At 33.3% G+C, this 22,750-nt stretch overlaps 3 protein-coding genes across 6 annotated transcripts in view; all 3 read right to left on the reverse strand.

Annotated features, from left to right (window-relative positions):
• Positions 1 to 159: 159 nt before the first annotated feature.
• Positions 160 to 2,398, reverse strand: LOC133689864 (nicotinate N-methyltransferase 1). The gene is made up of 4 exons (XM_062109939.1): positions 1,861 to 2,398; positions 1,189 to 1,525; positions 825 to 889; positions 160 to 514 (listed from the first exon to the last, which is right to left on the reverse strand). Exons 1-4 carry the CDS (start codon positions 2,251 to 2,253, stop codon positions 215 to 217), a joined length of 1,095 nt encoding a protein of 364 aa, XP_061965923.1. The 5' UTR covers positions 2,254 to 2,398; the 3' UTR covers positions 160 to 214.
• A 10,512-nt stretch (positions 2,399 to 12,910) lies between these two features.
• On the reverse strand, positions 12,911 to 18,358 carry LOC133688337 (carotene epsilon-monooxygenase, chloroplastic). Of its 3 annotated transcripts, XM_062107794.1 has the most exons (10): positions 17,724 to 18,357; positions 17,304 to 17,600; positions 17,012 to 17,209; positions 16,355 to 16,456; positions 15,176 to 15,316; positions 14,953 to 15,060; positions 14,089 to 14,171; positions 13,762 to 13,924; positions 13,583 to 13,643; positions 12,911 to 13,403 (listed from the first exon to the last, which is right to left on the reverse strand). In XM_062107794.1, exons 1-9 carry the CDS (start codon positions 18,195 to 18,197, stop codon positions 13,608 to 13,610), a joined length of 1,602 nt encoding a protein of 533 aa, XP_061963778.1. In that variant the 5' UTR covers positions 18,198 to 18,357; the 3' UTR covers positions 12,911 to 13,403; positions 13,583 to 13,607. The 3 variants fall into 3 exon arrangements, with proteins under 3 accessions (XP_061963778.1, XP_061963777.1, XP_061963776.1); XM_062107793.1 differs by lacking the exon at positions 12,911 to 13,403 and having other exon boundaries at positions 13,489 to 13,643; XM_062107792.1 differs by lacking the exon at positions 12,911 to 13,403 and having other exon boundaries at positions 13,489 to 13,924; positions 17,724 to 18,358.
• A 687-nt stretch (positions 18,359 to 19,045) lies between these two features.
• LOC133689799 (nuclear pore complex protein NUP205) overlaps positions 19,046 to 22,750 on the reverse strand; it is a 38,674-nt gene continuing 34,969 nt past the window's right edge. For both annotated transcript variants that reach the window (XM_062109849.1, XM_062109848.1), the window contains exons 43-45: positions 22,395 to 22,514; positions 21,748 to 21,880; positions 19,046 to 19,384 (exon numbers count right to left, since the gene is read on the reverse strand). In XM_062109849.1, the coding sequence (XP_061965833.1) occupies positions 19,301 to 19,384; positions 21,748 to 21,880; positions 22,395 to 22,514 (337 nt within the window). In that variant the 3' untranslated portion in view covers positions 19,046 to 19,300. The remainder of the gene's footprint in view (positions 19,385 to 21,747; positions 21,881 to 22,394; positions 22,515 to 22,750) is intronic.

Here is a 22,750-nt window from a genome sequence, read left to right on the forward strand (position 1 = left end):
AGTCATACCATGTTCGAGCCTGATATTGAGTCTGATATTGAGTTTGATGTTTTTTTTGTATTTGTAGGAGCATGAGTAAAATCTGATCATTTCATGGGGCGATATGAATATGTTGAAAAAAACATATATACTGGAAATAATAAGCAATGAACCGTAAACTGATCAGAGAAAGTACCGTTTATTCATAGTGCTGCTTAGTAGTCTCAAGGAATTGTTACTTTTGAAACTCTAAAACGGTGTAGAAATAATCGACATAGAATGCACGAAAATGAGAGAAACCAACAGACTGACCGAGCTGCTTAAATTCTTCTTCAGTCCTGTGCTTACCCTTAGCCCTATAAATTGTCATGACAAATATGTCACCTTCTAAGAGAGCTCGTGTCCTGTGACTATCATCTGAATCCTTAGGCAGCACCGGTTCACAAGCAATCAGTTTCCCTCCCACCGGAAGGGCCTTGTAACAGTTCTCCATAATCAGCTTGCATTCATTGTCTGTCCATGTCGTCAAAATCCACTGCCAAATTGACATGTACATGGAGTATCAAAAAGAGTGAAAGACTATCTTGATCGGTTGTTCAGAAATAAGAAGATGATGCGTATAAAAACTGGCTGGTCAAAGAAATATAATAGGGGGAATCAATTCATATGTACGACACTGGGTCCAAAATGGACCTTAAAGGACTGGTCACATGTCCTATTTCTAATTGCAAGAGGATCAACCCATGGCTGCTCTATTTGCAATTTACCAAGAAAACCCTACATTTTCATTCAATGAGCAAATGGCATTATCAAACATTTAAGCAGATGAAAGTGACTCAACGCACCTTCATGAAGATAGCATCACCATCCGGAATTGACTTGAACATGTCACCACCAACATTTGTAACACCTGCAAGGATGAATCACTTCCATTGGTGCAAAAGCAAAAATATGTAGCATCTCGCCCTATTAGCATTTTCAAACGTGTCATACATAACATGCTAGTAGCAGCTACAAAGCCAAGCTTGAAATGAGGTCTTAAGCTATCATTTACCCTAAACCATGTACGGTGGAAAAAGATCATTCCATAAAACCCATGTCTGAAGAGCTGTTTAGGTAAGAAAATGGTAAAATGATGAGACTTCATTGTTCAAGAAAAAGAAAAGGAGAGCATGCCAGGTTATCAAGAAAATGGATATGCCGCGTTACCAGGAATAATAGGTGCTTTAGCAACCACCTCAGGCAAATCAAAGTTGATCCCTTGACGTACACCAGGATGTTTTTTTAAGATCATCCTCAAACAATCCCCTGCACTCCCACCTACATCAACCAATCTTTCCACCCCTTTAAACCCATCGTAGCCATCCAACATTGCTTCCATGAACGGGACAGATACACCTGACATTGCCTTCAGCATCAACTCATTCATTTCTGGCTGCTTCCCATAGTAATCATATGCAGGCTCACCATTAGCCTTCACGAATGGCTCTGTTGTGGGATCTAACACTGCCTCGTGCACCAATGGCCACGCTTTCATTAGCGCGTCCTATTTGTTCATATTGTCAAGAGATCATTTACATAGAAACATAGAAATTAGTATTTGCATATATAAGCAACATCTGCAACATTTTTTTTTATAAAAAAAATAGGGATGAATAACCAATCCATTTTACTCCCTCTGTTGGATGAGCAAATTACAACAGCAACGATGAAGTAAGATTTCTAAACCATCTAATTAATTAAGATCAATCTATATATTATTATTGAAATTATTTTCATAAGATTAGAACGTTAATGAATTGGATCATCAATTGATTTGAATGGTTTGGCGAAGTATAGTGCAAGACAAAGAGAAAGCTATGAAATGGAAAAACTTATGACCTGGTGATGCTGGAGCACGTAAGGCGCGTAGGAGAGTCCTTCAGTATCAGTAACGAGGGTTTTACCGACTTCCGTGAGTGAATACTTCCTTTCGGAAGCAGAACCATCAAGAGGTGATGATTCGATGGTGAGGTGTTCCTCAAAGACACCGTAGCTAGTGAGCATGCGAAGGATGCGTTGCAAATTCTCAGGGTCAGATCCAGTAGAGGCAATACGTTGTAGGATCTGAGAGGCAGAAAGAGGAGCATTGGAGCCACCTTGCCAGATAGCATCGGCGACTTTTAGACGGACGATAGCGTTGAGAGACATAGGAACACTAATCATGTTGGCTAGCTCAAAGATCGCCAGTCTTGCACTCTTCCTCTTCTCTGCACTCTCCTCGTTTAATGCCATGGTTGGTTTGCCTGCTTTTTTTCCCTTTACTTTTCTCTGATTCAATAAGAGGAGGAGGAGGAGCTCAGGTGAGGAGGTGGATCGCCTTCTGCCTGTAATTGGTTTACTTATGAGTTATGACCAGTCCCTCGGTGGACTAACTGTTGATAAGGAAGATAATATTACTGTTCAAAGCCGAGGTAAAATCCAAAAAAAAGAAAAAAGAGGCTTCGCTGTTGTGGGGTCTTGTTGTTTTCCGTTTTTTAACTGACCCGCCTTTTGCTGCTGCACGTGAGCAACTGTGGGCCTAACACACTTGTAATTTTATATTTCTTTTAATTCTAAAAAAAATTGGACTCCCATTGTTTTAGTTAGAAGGTAGATTTATCACCAAACATAAGTGTTAATATTTTTCATGTATTTTAAAATATGATTTTTTTTAATTCAAAAAAAAAAATCAAGATCGATGTTTTTAGACCTTAAAATCTATATTTTAGCTTTTTTTTACTTCAAAACACTCCAAAACACCGTATAAATCTAAACAAATATTTAACAATTCTAGAATACCTTCACACTCTAAAAAAAAAATTAATTAAATTAAAATAAATCAAATAGAATATGATCAAATTTTCCCACTATGTTTAGAGGAAAAAACCACCTCCATTAAACTTCTCTTGAGAAAGGAAATCCATTGATATAAATGTTTTTTTTTTTGTATTCGTAATGTGGCCAGACAACTTCTTTTTTTATTATTATTTTTTAACAAATTTTTCTTTCTTTTTTCAAACTCAAGGACAAAAAAAAAAAATTATAAAAACTTTAAGATTGCCCACAAATTTTTCCATGTGTTTTGCATTGTGATTCTCTCTCTTTCAATTTTGTCTTGCTACTACAATTTAAAATTTTATCTCATCACAAAAAGATTAAATAAAAAAAAATTCAATAATGAATTTAAAAAAATAAAAGAATGAAAAAAGAAGAAGCCTGAGGTGCTTCACTATCCATTTAAAGGTTTTATAATTTTGTTCAATAATTTATTTTGATGATTTTAGTTTTTTGGAACAAAATTTGTATCTTTATAATACTAGTAAATAGTTTTTTGGAATTGCTTTCTAAATAATGATTATGAAACAATTAAAAAACATTTACTTAAAATTATTATTTTTATTTTTTAAAATAATTTTAATTTTAATATGTTGATGTAAAAAAAATTTAAAAAAAATAAAAAAATATATATTATTTTAATATATTTCTAATAAAAAAAACATTTTAAAAAATATACATTACTTACATTTACAAACAACCGCTAAATCTAAGATTCCGTTCATGATAGAAAATTGAGGAATGTAGGGGTCCAGAATTAAAAATGAAAAAGAATTCCGGACAAATTCCTAAATGCTTTAAATCCATTAGATTAGAGTAAAAGAATTATTGACCGTTGGATACAAGATTTATTGAATCGCAGGTGAAGTGTTGAAACACGTCATCAAAATCTTGTCTTCTTGTTTAAAAAACAAATCTGAACGCTGCTTGCTTTCTTCTCTGTTCTCCTCAAATACTCTCATGTTGCGGCCACTTTGGGGTTAAAAGTTTTCCAATAACTTCTTGCTTGCCCAGCGAGGTGGCTAAGAGGGGTTGGGATTTCGGGACTGCTTTTCTAGATTTGGTATCCTCTACTTGCTTATCGTTTGCCCAATTGAGGGGAGAGGGAGATGTTTGTTGTTGCTAATCTCGAAGGTGTGGAATTCAACATGAATCCTTTCTGATTCTTTGTTTTTTCTTCAGGAGGAATAATCGGTTAGGAAAGGATAACATGCTAATCCTGGACCCAAAAAATAAAAACAGTAACTGTTGTTTCACATGCGATTTCATATCTAACATCACAATCTGAGTTGTTGCAGATCTGGGCTACATCCAGAAGCATGTTATCCTTCTTCTTCTTCTTCTTCTTTTGTGGTAAAGGGAATAGTGATCGGATAGCAAGAAAAGAGGTATATCATATAACTGCTATCTGTTAGCTCGAGCCAGGGAGAAAACAGCCAACAATGGAAGGCAGGAATTTTTGGGGAATCTATCATCCCAGCTTGTCAATGTTGTCTATTACTATTGACAACACCAATGAGGTCGCGTTATTACATCTTTACAACCACTTATTAAAAAGATTTCCCAAGGCTCATTCACCGGGGAAACTGAAAATGGAAGAACATAATAAACCCAAAATTCTCTTATCCTAATAATCTAAAACTGAAAATGGCCCAGATTTTTTTGATGTAGGGTAAAAGAGATTTGAAGATAAACTACTAAGCTAAGAAGAAGAAGAAAAAGAAAAATAACAGGGATTGCAAAAGTTTGTAACTTCACAAATTTTATTTAATTCATAAAAGCCATCTTCCAAACTGAAAGAGAAACATATAAATCATAATTCTAACATATTCAATTTTTAGGTTCAGCCACCGATTAAAATTATCTTAACATAAATAATTTAAATAAATAAAATAAAAATAATAAAATAGGCCTAGATGAGCTTACTTTTCTAACTAAAGAGTGCTAGACTAGGCTATTTTTTATTGTCTCTGTCCATAAAATCGTGTAATCTGTGTTGTGAGTTTGGTGTCCCCACCAATTTTCTTGGGGTTGGAGAAAATTGACCTTATCGAGTGCAGCTCTCAAGGACTCTGATAATACTCTCAACTATTTGGATCAATATGTTAAAATATATCTCTAGTGATCTAAGAGCAATCTGAATCAGGTTGGGTCACCCAACTAAATAGAAACCGTTGAACTTCATCATTTCTAGTAAAAACAACTTGTTAATCTAAAATAACATTAACATTATCCTTTTGTGTTAATGTCAAGATGAAAAAGATTGGCGATTCAATAGGATCTTCAGGAAGGGAATTAGGAGGCATTTCAAAGGGATCATTTGGAATAAGATGTAGTTTCTGAAATGCAACCAAATCCTTAATGTTAAATGCAGAGCTAATGCCAAAATCAAGTGGTAAATCAATAACATAAGTATTTGAACCAAATCGTTGTAGCACTTTGAATGGCCTAGCACTATGTGCATGTAATTTTTTATTAGTTCCGAAGGATATTGTTTGGGTATAATTCATATCATAACACAGTCTCCAATATTAAATTCATTGTGTCATTTATGTAAATCAACTTGAAGTTTATATTACGCATTATTTGTTTGAATCTATTTAGTGATCTCAACATGCAAATCCTGAACTCAATATGCAAATAACTCGGCTAACTCAGATGCATGAGAACACATGAGAAGAAGGTTTAATGGCTCATGCCTATCGTCCTATTGACATAGCTATTATAGGCCGATTGACCTGTAGGAAGAACCAAATTCTGATTTCTATTATGATTACTCACTAGACATCTCAAAAGGTTACCTACACTCATATTAACCATCTCGGTTTGACCATCAATTTGGGGGTGGTAGGCACTAAAAAATTTCAACTTAGTTCCCATCATATGCCAAAGGGTTTTCCAAAAAGAACTCATAAATCTAACATCCCTATCCAATATTATGGTTTGGAGAAGACCATACAACTTGACCATCTCATCAAAATAAAGTTTCACAACTTTAAAAGCATTTATGGTCTTAGTGCAAGGGATAAAATGGGCCACCTTAGAGAAGCGATCGACACCACAAAGATAGAATCATGCTTTTTTTACAGTACATGGAAGCTCATACATAAAATCTATATTTACATCTTGCCAAAGGTAAGTGAGAAAGGCAATGAGGTGTAAAACCTAGTGTTTTGTTTTTTATGCTTAGCTAGTTGACATATTTGACATTGACGTACTAACTTAGTTACATCTCTTTTAAGCTAGACCAAAAGAATTGACATTCCACCTCTTAATGGTTTTATTTATCCCAAAATGTTTTGAAAGACCTTCAACATGAATCTCCCACGCCAAAAAATCATGCATGAATGTCTTCAGGATACAAAGCTTATTATCCCTAAACAAATTCTCTTCCTAAAGGTAATAACCATTTACAATACGATTACTCTCATCTTTCAATGTCATATATTTCTCTAAATTATAGGAAAGATTCATACTTCTCTTTGAATCTCTCAAATCCAATAACTTCAACACTCATTACGGATAACAATGTTACTCGGAGACTGAATGCATCTATCGCCTTATTCTCCATTCCATATTTATGTTTCAATACAAATGAATGGGCTTGAAAATACTCAATCCAATGACCTTGCCTATGGTTGAGTTTCTTTTCTCAAACCTCTACAAAATCTATGCAAAGTCATGACTTGATTTTCCTTTATGACATATCTCATCATATAATTGTTAAAATATGTTATGTACTCATTTATAAACTTGTTCTTTTACCTTAGATTGTTCCATTGATCTAACAGTTTATTCCTATAGGACTGAGGTAGGTACTTCTCCTGTAGTTTTTGTTTTATTTTATTCTAATCAGTTATGGAAAGTTTACCTTATCTTTAAACAATCATCAACATCTCTCCAATAAAGTTAGGTTTCACCCATGAATATCATCTTAGCAAATCTAAATCTCTTATTATTAAACAAGTTATGCCACTCAAAAAATTGATCTATGTCACGAACACACATATCAAATATCCAAGGGTCATGATGACTGTCAAAAGTGGGGGCTTCTATTTTTATTAAGGCTCGTGACTCGTTCATTAAGGTCATTATGTGTAGAGTAACCCAAATGATAGTCAAACTAGTGGTGCTTAGGGTGAACTTGCCTACAATGGTTATTCTTGTGATATTTATTAGTCTTTAAGTGCTTTATTCAAGAACAGTTCTTAGGTTCAATTCGTTTAAATATGTTGGTCATCTGGGTTTGCAGCTCCTCTCAAACGACCCTAAAAGTATTACTAAGGGTCAAGTCAATGGTAAGTGTAGACTTAAGCTTAGATATTGGATGTTCATGACACAAATACATGAACACTAACTTGAAAATAAAATTGAAATCACTTACGATTCTTACAAGTGGGATCACGATACAAAAATAAAGGTAATTCCATTTTTTTTATAAATAAAGCATCCATAAAATTTAAGCATACAATATTATCCCAAGGCTATGACTAAGATCACAAATGACACTTGCAAGTAAAATGCGATATAAAATTGAAGTTATTAATTAATTATTTATTTATCTTAGAGACTAAGCAATAATATATTAAACAAGGGAAAATAGCATGAAAACAATGTTAGTCCTCTAAATGCACTTAAGTAGTCCAAACATTATGTTCTAATTTTCCCATGAATTTAGCCAAGCTCAATAATTAATTAAAAGTACCGGATATTCAATGTAAATGAATAAATAAGCCAAAAGTTAAGGTACCTCAAGTTGTAAGATGGGTTATACATTCATGTGTAGGCACAAAAGAATAATATCAATGTTAATTCTAGTCAATAAGTGCAAAAAATATATTAGAAACAATGACATTTAATGGTTAAAAGATGTTTGTAGTGGTTTACTGATAAGAGTATAATGGGAATATGCTGGAATTTATTACAGATGACATGCAAGTGATGTTAACATGACATAGACCCTTGACGTGGTGATGATGTGATAGAGACCACTTGTGTGATGATGACACTGCAAAGACCACTGATTTGTTGCTTGCATGGTAGAGAATGATGATTTGACGTTTGCATGATTGAGACTATAATAGTTGATAATGATTCAACACAAGACCTAATAGATCGATTACTTGTAAAAATAATTAAAATCCTATACTCTGATACCAAAGTTGATGCGAGACAAAAAAAAGACTTGAAGATGAAGTAATAAGTTAAGAAGAAAAGGCCAAAAAATAAGAAGAAAACGCTAAATAAGAGAAAGAATAGGGGTTGCAAAAGTTTGTAACTTTGCAAATTTTATTTATCAAAAATTGCCTCACAAACTAAAAAAGAAACATATAAATAACATAGGCCTAAAATATTTAACTATTAGGCTTAACCCATCAATTAAAATTGTCTAACATAAATAACCCAAATAAATAAAACAAAGACAATAACATAAACCTAGATAGGCTTAGTCTCCTAACCAAAAAGTGACAGACTAGGTCATCCTTCATCATCTTCGTCCATTTACTCATGTAATATGCAATGTGGGTTTGGTGTTCCCACCACCTTTTCTTATATTGGAAAGCAATCCAAGGTAAAATTCAGATTGTGGTATCTAACACTTTAATGTTTGGTTTATTTGGAAGTCGTTAGGGCTATAGTTTACACAATGTAAGGTAGCCCTTCTCCCTTTCTTAAATTCTTATCTACTAACTCAGGATTTAAAATTAATACTAGTTTCCTAACTAGTGCTATGTTGCATATTGGATAAAAATCTTGTAAGAATTTTTTTAGCATTGTTATTAAACCTATCACAACGGATCAACTTTAAAAACCTTTAACTTAACTACATGCCTAGTCCAAATTCCAAATTAAATCATGCGAGAATTACTTCTACATAACTTAATCAACTTGAAGAGTTCAAAAACAATTCGGAGGATCGATAAAAAAACATTGTTTGGCTTTAAAAAAATTTCCAGACGATATTCTTTTTTTATATTGAAATGACAAGATAGTATATTGACTCAAGCTTTATAGCTTAATCCACTAAACCTGTGACCTGAATCATGGACTTCACTAGGTTTAATAATTTTTTTTAACTATTTTTCCTTAATGATATGATAATAAAAATAAACACTTATAAAATTAAACATCAACCAAATATCGAATATTTATTTGAGACTGCAGTAACCTCATAGAAAGTGAATCAAAATAAATAATGAATACCAATTCAAAATCAATTAAATATTGAAGGATAAAATTGAAAAACTAAAAGGCAAAAATAATTCAATTAAAAAAAAGGCTAAATTAAAAAAAAAACTATTTAGCATTGTTATTAAACCCAACCTAATGAATCAACTTTGAAACATTTTGACCCGACCCTTACTTAACCCGAATTTGAAATTAACCCGTATAAAAGTTGATTTTAGGTGATCTAGTTGATTTAACGGATCCAAATATAACTCTAACGACCAATAAAACCATGGTTCAGATTTACTTTTTTAATTGTTTTTTAATATTACGACACCATTTTGGATCAACCTAAGCTCGCAACTTAACTCACAAAACTCGCAACTTAAATCATACACTCCATTAGGTTTAAAAACTTTGTTTTTTATTTAGTGATATAATAACAACAACAAATGCAAAAATTAAGCATCAACCAAATGCCAAGACATTTGTTGAAAACTACGATAATTTAAAAAAAAAGCAAACTAAAATAAATTATAAATATTAATTCAAATCAACTAAATATTAAAGAATAAAATTGATTAAAAAAAAAGCAAAAAATAACTCAATTGAAAGCAAAAATTAGAAGATGAAATTAAAAAAAAAATTAGTATTGTTATTAAACCCGACTTAATGAGTCAACTTTGAAACTTTTCAACCTGACTCATTGTCTAGCCTGAGTTTAAAATTAACTCGCATATGAGTTAATTTTAGATGACTTAGATGATTTGTTAGGTCCAAAGATAATCTGAATAACTAGTAAAAACATGATTTAGATTTTTTTTTTAAATCAAGATAACATCTTTTTTTTTTTTAATATTGAGACAAGAATATATTGAATCAACATGGGTTTCGCAAGTTAACTCGTAAAATCTACGATTTGATTTATGCACTCCACTTGGTTTAAAAACTTTATTTTAAAAAACTATTTTTTATTTAGTGATATGATAATAAAAATAGACGCTTACAAAAATTGAGCACTAACTAAATATTGAGATATTTGTTAGAAATTACAATAACTTCATAAAAAGACAACCGAAACAAATTATGAATATCAATTAAAAATCAACAAAATGTTGAATGATAAAATTAATATAGAAAAAAAGAAAAAAAGATTCAATTGAAAGAAAAAAAAATTGAAAATGTAATTGTGAAAAAAAGAGTTTTCGACATTGTTATTAAACCTAACCTAGCAGGTCACTTTCAAATCTTTCAACCCGACTCCTTGCCTAACTTGAGTTTAAAATAAACCATAGCAGTTGACTTTAGATGATCTAATTGACTTGATGAATCCAAAAAGCAACCTGGATAATCAGTAAAAGCATGGTTTAGTTTTTAAAAAATCAAAATAATTTTTTTTTAAACATTATGACAACGATATATTGGATCAACCAGGACTTCATGACTCAACTTATATAACTCACGACTTGGATTATGCACTCCACTAGGGTTAAAATCTTTGTTTTTTTAAATTATTTTTTATATAATGATATGATAATAAAAATAAATGTTTGTGAAAATTAAGTAATAACCAAATACTAGAATATTTGTTTAAAACTATCATAATTTTAGAAAAAAATCAAAATAAATTATGACTAATTTAAAATAAATAAATTGAAAACAAAAATTGAAAGAAGAAAAATTGGAAGGTAGAATTAAAAAAATATTAAAAAAAAAGGTTGGACAGTGAGTGACTGCTATTAGGTTTTTTAGTTTTTGCTAATTTAACTAGTGGTGATTATTTTGGAACCAAGGTTATCAAAAACATTTTTTCAACACGACACAAAATAAACAATATAAACTCAAATCATAAAATCGAAAGCAAAATATTTTAACTAATTATATAATAATAATTCCAATCTTTTACAAGAAGAAGAAGAAGAAAATCCACAACTTTCTAGGTCTGTCTAATATTTCTATGATCATAAAAACATAGAATTTGTTCTCAGAGAATTCTCAATATAATTGACATTTGCATTAAATTAAATAATTACAACATGGCAACAAGCCAGCAACAATATTTATCCAGGGATAAACGTACCCTCTTTTGTGTACAAACAACTTAAGAAAAGAAAAACAACCAGGACCTAAAACAATCTTCCTAACAATCTTTAAAGAGGTGATGAATACATTCTAGCTGAATACATTATTACCAAAACCAAATCAAATCATCTTCAGAGTCGAAGTAAACATTCTAGCTGTTGTTTCCTTTACATAATTTTTGCACGGTGAGTGCTGTATTTATGAAATGTTGCCTAGTGTATTAACCTCTTACCTCAGTTGGTCTTCTGTACTATCACATAAAGTTTTGTTTGAAACACAAGGTCTTCTGTACTATCACATAAAGTTTTGTTTGAAACACAAAATTACAAGTAATTCATGCATGCAGTCATGGGTAAAAGGCTATTAATTTGCCCCAAAAAAAAAAACAAAAAGAAGATCAAGAATTCGTTGAACTCTGACATTTGATTAGCAATTATATGAAAGATCTGATCGAGCCATTCTGTTTCTCAATGAGGTTTATGAGCATCTAAAGAGGTTCATGATCCTCAGAAAAGTGGAACAAACATCAACTGAAAGGGCGTACAATTTATTCCTAAACACGACGAGCCTACATACTTGCAGGTTCCATAATTGCAAAGATGAAGCAACCGTGGCATTACTCACCAAGATTACATCGGGCCACAGACAGTGCCCGCATCTCCCTTAATCTTAGATGTATAATAAATTATTTTTCTCTTCGTGCCCCTCTCTACACCATAAAAATCCCCCATGAACTCTATCCATGTAGCGACCACAAAATGGACTCGAAACAAAGGGAAAACAAGGAGAGAATATGTCCAACCGAAATTAACAGCAAGTAATGTGTCTACCAGATTTCCAAGAAGATTTTATCTTTTTACAAGATTAACAAGAACAAAATTATTTAACTTCCAAACCACCAAAAATAATATTAGCTTATGCCCCTCTTCTGCATAATAAAACTTAAAAGAAAAGAAGAGAATCCAGCAAGCAAACCTGGCCGCTATCCAGAAAAGAAGAGAATCCAACATTTACAATGGCAAGCAAAACTAGATGAGAGAGTGGAGAGTAGAGACAATTAGATGAGAGGCAAAACAAAATAAAGAAAAAAATACAGATTCATCTTTGCGCTATGGAGACTGGAGAGTGGAACAGGAACTAGCTGCGTTGTTGGTGTTAGTCTGCTAGGGTTGAGATTGAGAATTTGAGATTTGAGCAAAGGAAAAAGAAGAGATGAGAGTGGGAATTAGGGACTGTTGGTGTTAGCCAGTAAAATTTTAAACTTTTGTAGAACTCATGAAATCAATTTAATTTGGCTGATTTTACGAGTTTGACTCATTTTACCCGAGTTTGATTAATTTTACTGATTTTCAAGTTTTTAACCTGAATTTATCCATTATATACATGTTAATTCATAAAATTATATAATTTTAATAATCAATTTGCGATTTTAATAATCTTGATTGGGACATAAACAAAATGGAGGTATGAGCACTGGACAAGACGGGACGAATGGCATGGGGCTGTACTAGATAACGTATCGAACTAGACATATACACATGTTTTTTGTCTCGTGTTTAGTTCATAGAACAAGACAATGGTGGATGCATTTTTGCAAAAATTCATTTCAGTCCCCTTAAATTTTTCACCAAATCATTTTAGTAGCCACATTTATTTTTAATGATTTTTTAGTCCTTATTTTATTTTGTCCTCTAATTTTAAGTAAGTGAATTTAGTCCCTGAATCACAAAAAAAATCAATTAAACCCCTATATGTAAAAATTCATTCTAATAAAATACAAGTGAAATTGGTCAAACATTAGTCAATCAAATTAAAAAATGAGTGATAAATAGAATAATGGATGATATAGAAAATTGAGAGAATGATTTTGTCCATGGCATTTGACAAGTTTGATCCACCCCATCGTGGGACAAGAATTTTACCTTTAGGACAACTATGGACAGGACAATGATCCAATATGCACATCAAACACTATGCAACTTGTCTCATCATGTCTAATAGATGCACCAAACATTATCTAACCTGTCCTATTGAATCCAGTTTTGTTCTGTCTAGAGGACCAAATGCATCATCCTAAGAGTTGGTTCAGGTTAAAAACGAAGTTATTACAGCAAGCTCATTCATGATTCTATATTCATACCATTGTATTAATTTAGACATACAGTTCAGAGTCGAGATCAGAATACTCTGTTATCCCAGAAAGCAGCTTTTACCAAAACCAAAGCAACATGGTTTATGGAAAACTTGAGATGCCTCTTTTTTATCTCTGAGAATGACCATTCAAGATGCCTAGTTATCAAAGATTACAACGGCTACCTCTGCAATACATATATTAACAGTTCGATTATGTGAAGTTTCTTGTTGTGTCACTATTTTTGGTCAAAAAATGATAATTTCTTTCGCTTTCAACCAAAGAATAGAATTTCATTCTCATTGCTTACAAAATTGAATATTAGTACAAGACACAGATGCCTAAAAATATAGTTTTACAGCTTACCCAGAAGAAGATGAAGCAAAGACATTTAAGTGTCTCTTTGGCTGAGTTTCATGTACAGGCCCTGCAAATAGTGCCACTCCATTAGGACGCATCTTTGCATGTATAAGATTAACATTTTACCAAATCATTGTCAAGTTTCCAACTTTTATATGATTGTGCTTGATGTATGGGATAATTACATCTGTAGTGTGTATTGTTGCTCCAGTAGTCATGCGGATGTTCTGATCAGGAACCAGCTCAAAGTTGATTTTCTGTAGAAAGATTGCAAGTGCAACAATGGCTTCAAGTAAAGCAAACTGGTCACCAACGCATTTACGGGGTCCTCCACTGAAAGGAATGAACCTGTGATGCACAAGTTACTAATTTAGAATGATGCAGACCAGGATGAGTTAAGAGGGAAAATACACATTATTGGACTTTGAGCTTAATAAATAGCCCATTATGTTAACAAAGTTAAACCAAAATCAAAGAAATCATAATACAAAGGAACAAGAAGAAACAAATACCTAAAATCTGTGTTTGATTCATTAGGCACTGGGCCATCCAAGCCAAATCTCTCTGGCACAAACTCTTCTGCTCTCTCCCAGACCTTGTAAATTAAGCACACAAGAAATAATACCATCAGAAGGCAATTCACACAACAAACACATTCTTGGTTTCCATGAATATTCACGCCAAATAACTATATTCGAATTCAAACAAGCCTGTTAGGATGGGCAGTGATCTCAAAATTTTGCCATTTGATGTAAAACTGAACAGAAAAGGTGTCAAAATTCAAAAATTCTTTCCATTTGTTTAGAAACTAAATCATAACAGAATTTCCATTTCAGTTCTTAATTATGGTTCAGAATTGTCTTTGAACTCATAGATTTAAGGTAAGATACTGCCAGAGTTGCTTAAGAACTGGCAAATAGAATTTGTTCAATGAAGGAAGCATATTTCCATATGCCTGGGCACATAGTGACAAGATGGCTTGGGTGTCAACACAAGATTCAAAATCTTGCCAATGAGAGTTGCTTAAGAACCAGCAAAGAGAATTTATTCAATGATGGAAGCTTATTTCCACATGCCTTGGCACACATTGATAGGCTTGGGTGTCTATACAAGATTCAAACTCTTACCAATCAATAGTGTACGCTTAAGCAAGCTTATTGGTCGCTTCCTAGCAATTTTGGAAGTGCTGAAAGATTAGAATTTATCCCAATCTAAAGTAGCAAATCTAATTATTTAGTCACTAAATAAGTACATTGATTTTGTCAGGTTTCCAAATTTACAGCAGACAGCAGCGGTCTCTTAATTTAAAACTATTAGCTTAAATTACAAAATTCAACTCAATGTAGGTTTGAAGAGTGCACAAAATATCATAATACCTTGGAGGAGTGATGAATATTGTACACTGAAATCATTATATCTTGTCCAGCATTAACCTTATAATTACCAGGAAGCACATCAGCAACTTGAGCTCTTCTTATCAAGACCTACAAGAGTAACAACATATGATAGAATAATAAAGAGATTGCTGTAATAAACCTTTTGTCTATTTTTGCCAGTCCTGTTACTATTTACTTTAGAAGGAAAGGCAATGCAACCTACAGGAGGATGTGGGTAGAGACGTAGGGACTCATTTATGCAGCGTGTCAAATACTTTAGATCCTTTATATCATCATAGGTAGGAGGCCTTCCCTGTAGTACTCGGTCAACCTCTTCTTGTGCTTTCATCAATGTAGAAGAATCCTGAAAAAAAGTAAATGAAGAACAATGATGTTCAGTAGCATGTGAATTTATATAACAGGCTGAGAAGTTAAAATTAGCGGGTTAGGCAAACTATTCCTATTGAAGGTTCTGAAAACTTGAGAAGGTAGATGAAAGGAACAAAAGGCAAGTCACCATTTTCAAATGTAAATGCTAAACAAACTTGTTGCTACATATTAAAGGAACTGCTAGAACACAATTCAGTTTCTGAAAATATATAACTATGAGATGTTCAAGAATGAATCTGACAATCAGAAATAGGAACCTAAGTGAAACAAATGCAGTTCTCACACTAGCCAGTTACGTGCAATAAAACAGCCAGACATGTTTTTTATAAACAAACATTAATTCAACTTGTAATATATAATCCCTACATGGATTATAACAAGAAACTAAACAGGAACAAATGCTCCGACTTCATAGGTAGCAACAAATTCATAAGACGTTTGACATCACACCTCCATGTAAATAGTGCATCTAAATATGCAAACAAAATCCACAGATACATCATGCATATAGACCAATGCTTTAACCCAGAATACCTCCCTATCAGATCAAGTTTGCCCAGACTGTGCCCCACAGAGGGACAAATTAATTCCTAGGTAACATGGACCAAAACTAGGCCATCTAATCTAATGATTTTAGTTCCAAATGGCATAAGGAAAATTAAACTCCACTGGGTGTTTCATTGAACATTTAATATTCACTTCCCATATTAATTAAGACTTATGTGCCCCTTTAATAAATGACTGAACAAGGCAACACTCTTTGAACTCCTTTCAGGTCAATGAGCATTCGAGAATAAAAACTTTTGAAAAGGCATTATGCAGAAGAGTACCACATTGGGGGAGAAGTAACAAGATTTTGGGCCTAAATACTTGTATCCTCACAGTTTCAAGTTCATGAAATAATTGAGCATCACAAGTAATTAGATTTGGTTTGATGTCTGAAATTGTCATTGATTGAGGGTTTCCAATTTGAATATCAACAAATATTTTCCCATGTAATAAGATAGACTACCTTACTCAGGAGATACAAAGTCCAAGTCAATACTGAACCAGTTGTCTCATGGCCAGCAACTAACATTGACAGTAGGTCATCTCGTAACTGTACACTTGAAACCTGAAAGACATTTGGCCATTAAATTAGAATTAAGAGAACTTAAGAAAAGATACTAGAATCCAATATCAGAGGGAGAGAGACCATTCTTCAAAATACAATTCTCTTGCAAATCCATGTATGCAGAAACTTGGAACGATAAGGGCAGACGTCCTAATTTTCATGTCAAGAACTATGTGCCAAAGCCAGCATAAAAGGCACAGTGCAATGAATCTTTTTTTTTTTTGGTTGAACTAGGAGGGTCATGATTCCTCAAGTGGATGTTCCCATTCCAGATCCTGACGGTGATATGCTTCAACTCCCAATTATGCTATTGTGTTTCAATCCCAACAAATTACAGAGGATGCCATGCAGGAGCATAAAATTTGCAAAGTAAAGCAGTAAAATAATGTAGTTTTACAAAAAGGCTTCTTATTTCATGCCAGTAATAATTCTCACAAACTGTACATAATTTATGCACAGAAATTCCTGCTTTATAACTGAGACTTGCATATTATTCTACAATTCCACAATCATGATATATTAATAAACACTAATAAATAAAGAGCAGGAGCAGACCTCTTCCCTGCTGGCGAGCAAAAACCGGAGAATGCTCGGATCATTGTCGTTCACATATTCCTCCTCATTTATTTTCTCACCCTCAATTTCCACAATCTTTTTGCATTTCTCAATAAGTTCCTCAACAGTTTGCCTAATAACCATAACCGCCTTTGCCGCTTTTATTTGCCTCGGTATAATCTTACACAAAGCATCAATCTGCAAACCAACAAAAAATCACAACTGAAAAACTAAAAAAATAAATAAATTGAGAAACACGGAGAATAATGAAGAAACACATGGGTTTACATGCCTTCCAATATGGCAAAAGGTCAGTGGAACGAGCCTCTGCCTCTTTCAATGCAGTGTAAACAGCGTCAATAACAGGACTATCAGTAGTTAATGAATCAAAATTGTAGTTGAATACTGAAAGACCAATGACATCAAGTGTCAATTGAGAAAACTTCTCTTCCATATTTACAGCATTGCCATTCAATGCATCAGCTTGTAACTTCTCCACCAACCTTTCTGCACATTTGCAAAACACCCTTTCAACTATCACTGACAAATACTTCCTGTGCAGTGAAGGCACCACTGCCCTGCGCCTTGCCTACACACCATCACCATAAATAAAGAAAATTCACAACTTCAAGTATTATTACTGATACTGATAATAATTGCCAGCTTAGTTTCATAGGATAAATAATGGGGGGGAGGAAGGAAAGAAGATTACAGTCCAAAGTGGGCCCTCGGCGATAGCAAAACCGGAGCCGAAGAGAAACTCAGAGACTTCAGCTACAAGGCCTTTGGCATACTTAGTACCATAATTTTTTAAAACATGTTTAGCAATAGCAGGGTCACTAACTATAACGAAATTTCTAGGGCCAGCAGCGAGACGGTAAATGGGCCCATAATCATTCATCCATTTAAACAAAGGGAGAAACAAAGCACCACCTAAAAGATCAGACACATCTTCAAGCTTAGCACTGGCAATGGGAATCCCTGAATCATCGTTTCGGCCTAAGGATAAGGAGCGAGTGAGGGACGTTAGCCAGTCTGGGCTGACCCAAGAGGTTTGTTTTTGGGTTTCGTCGTCTAAAGAAGATTTGATGGACAGAAACCGAGGTTTTGGAGGGAGAGCGGTGGTGGATATGGGTTTGTACTTGTAGAGAGGATGAAGAGAGGAGACGGAGAAGGTGAGTGACATCGTTTTGGTCTCTTTCTCTCTCCCTCTCTTGTTTCCCTGTTTGTCTGATTAAGTTTTGCAGCTAAAACACTACGTGGCTGCTCTGTTCCTTTTTTTTTTTCTTCGTTGAATGTGGACTACCGACTACGAGCTCCAGTATAGAACTATAGAAGATGATGATGCGATATGATATTCTCATTTATTTGTTTTTTAAATAATATTATATGTAACGGGCTTGGGCCATTACATCCGGCTAGAAGTCATGGCTTGTAGCTTCGAGTATTTATGTGGTGGTTATAAAAACTTTTTTCAAAGCCATGTGTCTTGATTTTCCAGCATTCAAAGAACCTTCTATAAATGAAGTAGAAGCTTCTCTTTTCGTTGATGTGCAGTCCAGCCACTGCCCAAGCAACATCCTGCGGAACTGAGCCTCAATCTTAGGATACAAGTTATCGAACAAACCCACCATCAATGCCAGCAACAATTGCATCCCCTGCTTCAACTAGAAGTGACATTAAAAGGCATGGGTTTAGCTGCCAAGTGGCTCCAACAATTCTGAATTTGTTGTTTTTACATTTCAAAAGTATTTTAAAAAAATATCATATTTTTTTATTTTTTCTTTATATCACTATTGTATAATATCTTATAATGTTTAATTTTTAAAAAATAATAAAAAATTATTTTAATATATTTTTAAATAAAAAACATTTTAAAAAATAATTATTAGTATTTTATGATTGTGGAGGAGGAGGTGGTGATGGAGTGAGGTCTTAGTGGGCAGTATTTTTCGAGGAATTGAAAAATGTAAAGAAACGAGAAAAACTGAATAGAATTGATGGTTTCTAAGTACACTAACATGGAGTATAAAATGATGACAAAGCATATTAATTAATGATACCAATAGGACTTTACTTGAGCATTTGAAAGTAGACTTGAGAAGATTGCTCGTGTACAAGAATACAAAAATCCTAAGATAGTATTGCATCAGCCTAATACAACATATGATTATAGATTATAATTTTGCAGATTTACAAAGCCGAAAAGCTAACCTCAAGAAAACATTAACCACAACATAAAATTTGACTCAGCTACGTCACGACATCTTTTCACAGCCTGAGGTAATCTCATAAAGCCAGGTTTTGGATTGCCATTTCTTTAAGGGATGTCACCAATCTTCGAAACACCTTCAGATTGTGGCCGACCTTATCCTGCAAAACCAAGCAAGCACATCGGTGCCGATTGCAAAAGACCAGAATCAAGATCAAATTCCTAAATAGTTAGTGACACCACAGACGCTAAATACTTCAACACCAGGGATGCAACTATTTACTTCATTTTAACTAAAACCAATGATAAGTACATAGTTTACGCTGAGATTTGTCACCCTTTTCCGAGTGAAAATTGTTACACTACACACGTTTGCCACAGATGAAAAACACCCACAAAGGTTCTTACAAGTACTTCATTTGCATCACAAGCAAGTTGATATTACGACAACAAGAAATCCACATACTCCAACAAGGAAAGAAGAATCCTTTTTCTTGTGAAGTACAATTATTGTCGAGTAATTTTCTGGTGCTTAGAAAGTAACAAATGGTATACTATTAGTTATTTTCTAGGAGTCCACTTTGAAGAAAGAGACAGATATGGGTCATAGATTTTATTCTCTCTCCTTGTGTTTCTCTCTTTCTTTAAATTGGACTCTAAGAAGTAACTATTAGAATGCACTAGTTATTCACTAAGCATCATAAAATTTTCTGTTATTATACAACTATACAACAAGAGAGAAGAATCACAAAAACATGGTGGCTAAAATGGAAAAGATGTTTACAAAAAGAATTTTAAATAAAGAATTTAAATTTCAAACATATCATCAAGCAGTTAAGTTAAAATCATTATTAGGAATGCCTAGTGTATAATTTTAAATTTCCAATTCAAATTAGTTTCAATTTATCTATTTAATAAGAAATTAGCAGGAACAAGGTTAGGGATGCACAAGCACAACAAAGAATTATTCATAGAATAAGCATAAGTTATTTTACCGCTTTGAATTCACTAGTTTTGAATGAGGTCCTTGATAGCATGACTAGTATATATAGCACTTACTTAAAGAGAAATTAGAACAGAAAATTGTGATGAGATATTATTTATGGTTTTGCTAGCAGATAAAGGCAAGATAGAGATGCTATCCCTAGGTCTTTTCCAACATAACTTGAATATTTCTATGTTACACTTGTTTAACAACACAAAAAAAAAATATAGTCGAACTACTAAATACAGAATCATTAGTAGAAAATATAAACAAGTGAAATGTAAAGTTAGAAATACAGGTAAATATATGAGATTAAGTATTGTTTTGTCATAAAAATGTACCCAAGTTACAAAAACTACGGTAACTTGAAGTCACCATAGCGAGCAACTTATCCAGTCATAGTGGAGCGAAACTAAGTGGGCCAATTGCCCCCTGGAGCAGGTGAAAAAAGGTTAGTTTTGTTTAAGTTATTCAACTCTACAATTCAGGGTATTGCTGTAATTTCAAGATACGTTCCAAATTCTCCTAGAACATGGCTTTTAACATATGAAAGTGTCTTGTTAGTTCTTAATTAAGCAGGGAAAATATATTTACGCTAGAGGTGACATTAATTGAATTATTTGAAAAATCTGTAAAAACCAATTAGAAAGTAACTGAATCAAATGGTTTTCTTAAAACTTTTTAGAAAAAATCAATTATAGTTTTTTTTTTAAATTGGTTCAGTTCTGTTCGGTTTTTGTTTCAAAGTTTAGAAACTAAAAAATCCAAAGTAAACTGAAACAACCCATTGTAAACTCTAGGCCTAATATGAAATAAAAGCTCATTAAATCAAAACCTGTCAAAAATAGCACAACTAATACGTCCATGAATTAAATTGGATTTATTTAGTTTTTAAAAATGTAAAACCAAACCAATCAATGCAAAATTGAGTTTTGAAAAAAATCAAAGGCTTAAATTGGTTTGGTTCTGTGCAAATTTAGTTGAATTTCTCATCTAAACCAAACCGTTTAAATTAGCGATCACCCCTAATTTATGCTCTTCTTTTTTAAGAGTATTCTAATCCAACTACATAAAGCTTTTATAATACTTTATTTCAGAAATAAGAATTTATGAATAAAATTTAGGTTGCATCATGCAATTCCTAAGAATTCGATTCCTAAGATGTGATGCCTTAGGTTTCTTGGTGTGATCCTAGAAAACTCACCAGTGTCACTAGTAGCTCGAGCAAGTTTTTCCCTAATTCAAATTTTTTTAAAAAAATCCCTTTATTCTTTATTAATCTAAACCATTAAAATCCCCAGATTTTCAAAGCTCTGGCCCATCATAAAATGCTTGTAGGACAGAAATTCAAGTCTGTCATGATTCATTTCCCTTCTCAAAAACCTAGCTCAACCCCTGATTGTACCAAACAATCAATCCATTAGATTTACTAATTTATCTCTAACACTTTCGATGTCATGATTCAAAAGGTATCACTACACATATCTCAGTAATTATTTTGACTGGCTATAAGCAGTAAGCAAAAATTAAGTACCATACCTCACTCAACAGTTCAAGTCGTTCTAACGTGGGAACCAACATCCCGCACATCCAAGATAGATCCTGTCTGGGGTCAGAGTGTGTGCCAAATGTAACTGCTTTTGTAGCTCCACTATTATCAGATGCCATGGACCTGCCAAGAAAACAAAAGATCACAGGGCAGATAAATTTTAACAGCTATACCTCATCTACTAATGAACTCACCTTGGATCCCCAAAGCAATACGTACTTTAGTTTATTTTTTTGGTAATTTGGATATCTTCAGTTTGGTTTTGAAAAACCGAATAAAACAAAATGACCAACAGAAATTTTAATTATTTTTTCATATTGCATTATACACAATTTTCATACACAGATGAATTGGTGGAGATGCCAAAAAACTGAAGCTTTATAATCTTTTCACTTATTTGGTTTTTATCTAAAACTCAGCCTTGTTCAAGTCATCAATACATGAAAATTTCATAAGAAAAACCTAATTACAATTACAGATACCAAACCCATACAATGCTTGGTTGTAGTAAAACAGAGGGTGCAATATATTACAGCAACATTTAAAAACATCCAACATCCAACAACCAGATCTAAATAGCAGGGAGAGGGGTCAAGAAAGGAAAGGAAAATAAAGTTAAAGAATAAAGATGACGCACCCTTCACGAAAATGGACAAGGATGATATCCAGCACATGTTCTGCAAGTGGAAGTAACAATGTAATTAGCTGATCTCTTTCACCAGCTACACGGGACATTTCCATCATTGCGATATACCTCCTGCAAATATAAGAGAATCAGGCATAAAGCAAGATAATGTTTGTCAAAAGAATATGATTGATTAGTTACACTTCAACATTATGGTTTCATGAGAATCCAACATGAAGATTTTCAAAGAACAAAGAAAACAGCTGGGAGGTTGAGGAAGTGACAATGATCCCTTCCATGCTCAGACACCAATCCCTTGATTGCAATAAATGGAGGCTAAACCATGGTTGTCAATCTCATTCTGTACT

This window comes from Populus nigra, chromosome 3 (genome assembly GCF_951802175.1).
Source record: "Populus nigra chromosome 3, ddPopNigr1.1, whole genome shotgun sequence".
Taxonomy (NCBI): Eukaryota; Viridiplantae; Streptophyta; class Magnoliopsida; order Malpighiales; family Salicaceae; genus Populus; species Populus nigra.

Coding starts and splice junctions, on each gene's coding strand:
- LOC133689864 (XM_062109939.1), bottom strand. CDS start 2,253: ATGGCATTAAACGAGGAGAGTGCAGAGAAGAGGAAGAGTGCAAGACTG. Junction 890..1,188: donor TAAAGCACCTATTATTCCTG/GTAACGCGGCAT, acceptor TCATCCTTGCAG/GTGTTACAAATGTTGGTGGT. Junction 515..824: donor GTGATGCTATCTTCATGAAG/GTGCGTTGAGTC, acceptor TCAATTTGGCAG/TGGATTTTGACGACATGGAC.
- LOC133688337 (XM_062107792.1), bottom strand. CDS start 18,197: ATGTCACTCACCTTCTCCGTCTCCTCTCTTCATCCTCTCTACAAGTAC. Junction 16,457..17,011: donor TGCTCGCCAGCAGGGAAGAG/GTCTGCTCCTGC, acceptor AATGTCTTTCAG/GTTTCAAGTGTACAGTTACG. Junction 15,061..15,175: donor GTCTCTACCCACATCCTCCT/GTAGGTTGCATT, acceptor TTACTCTTGTAG/GTCTTGATAAGAAGAGCTCA.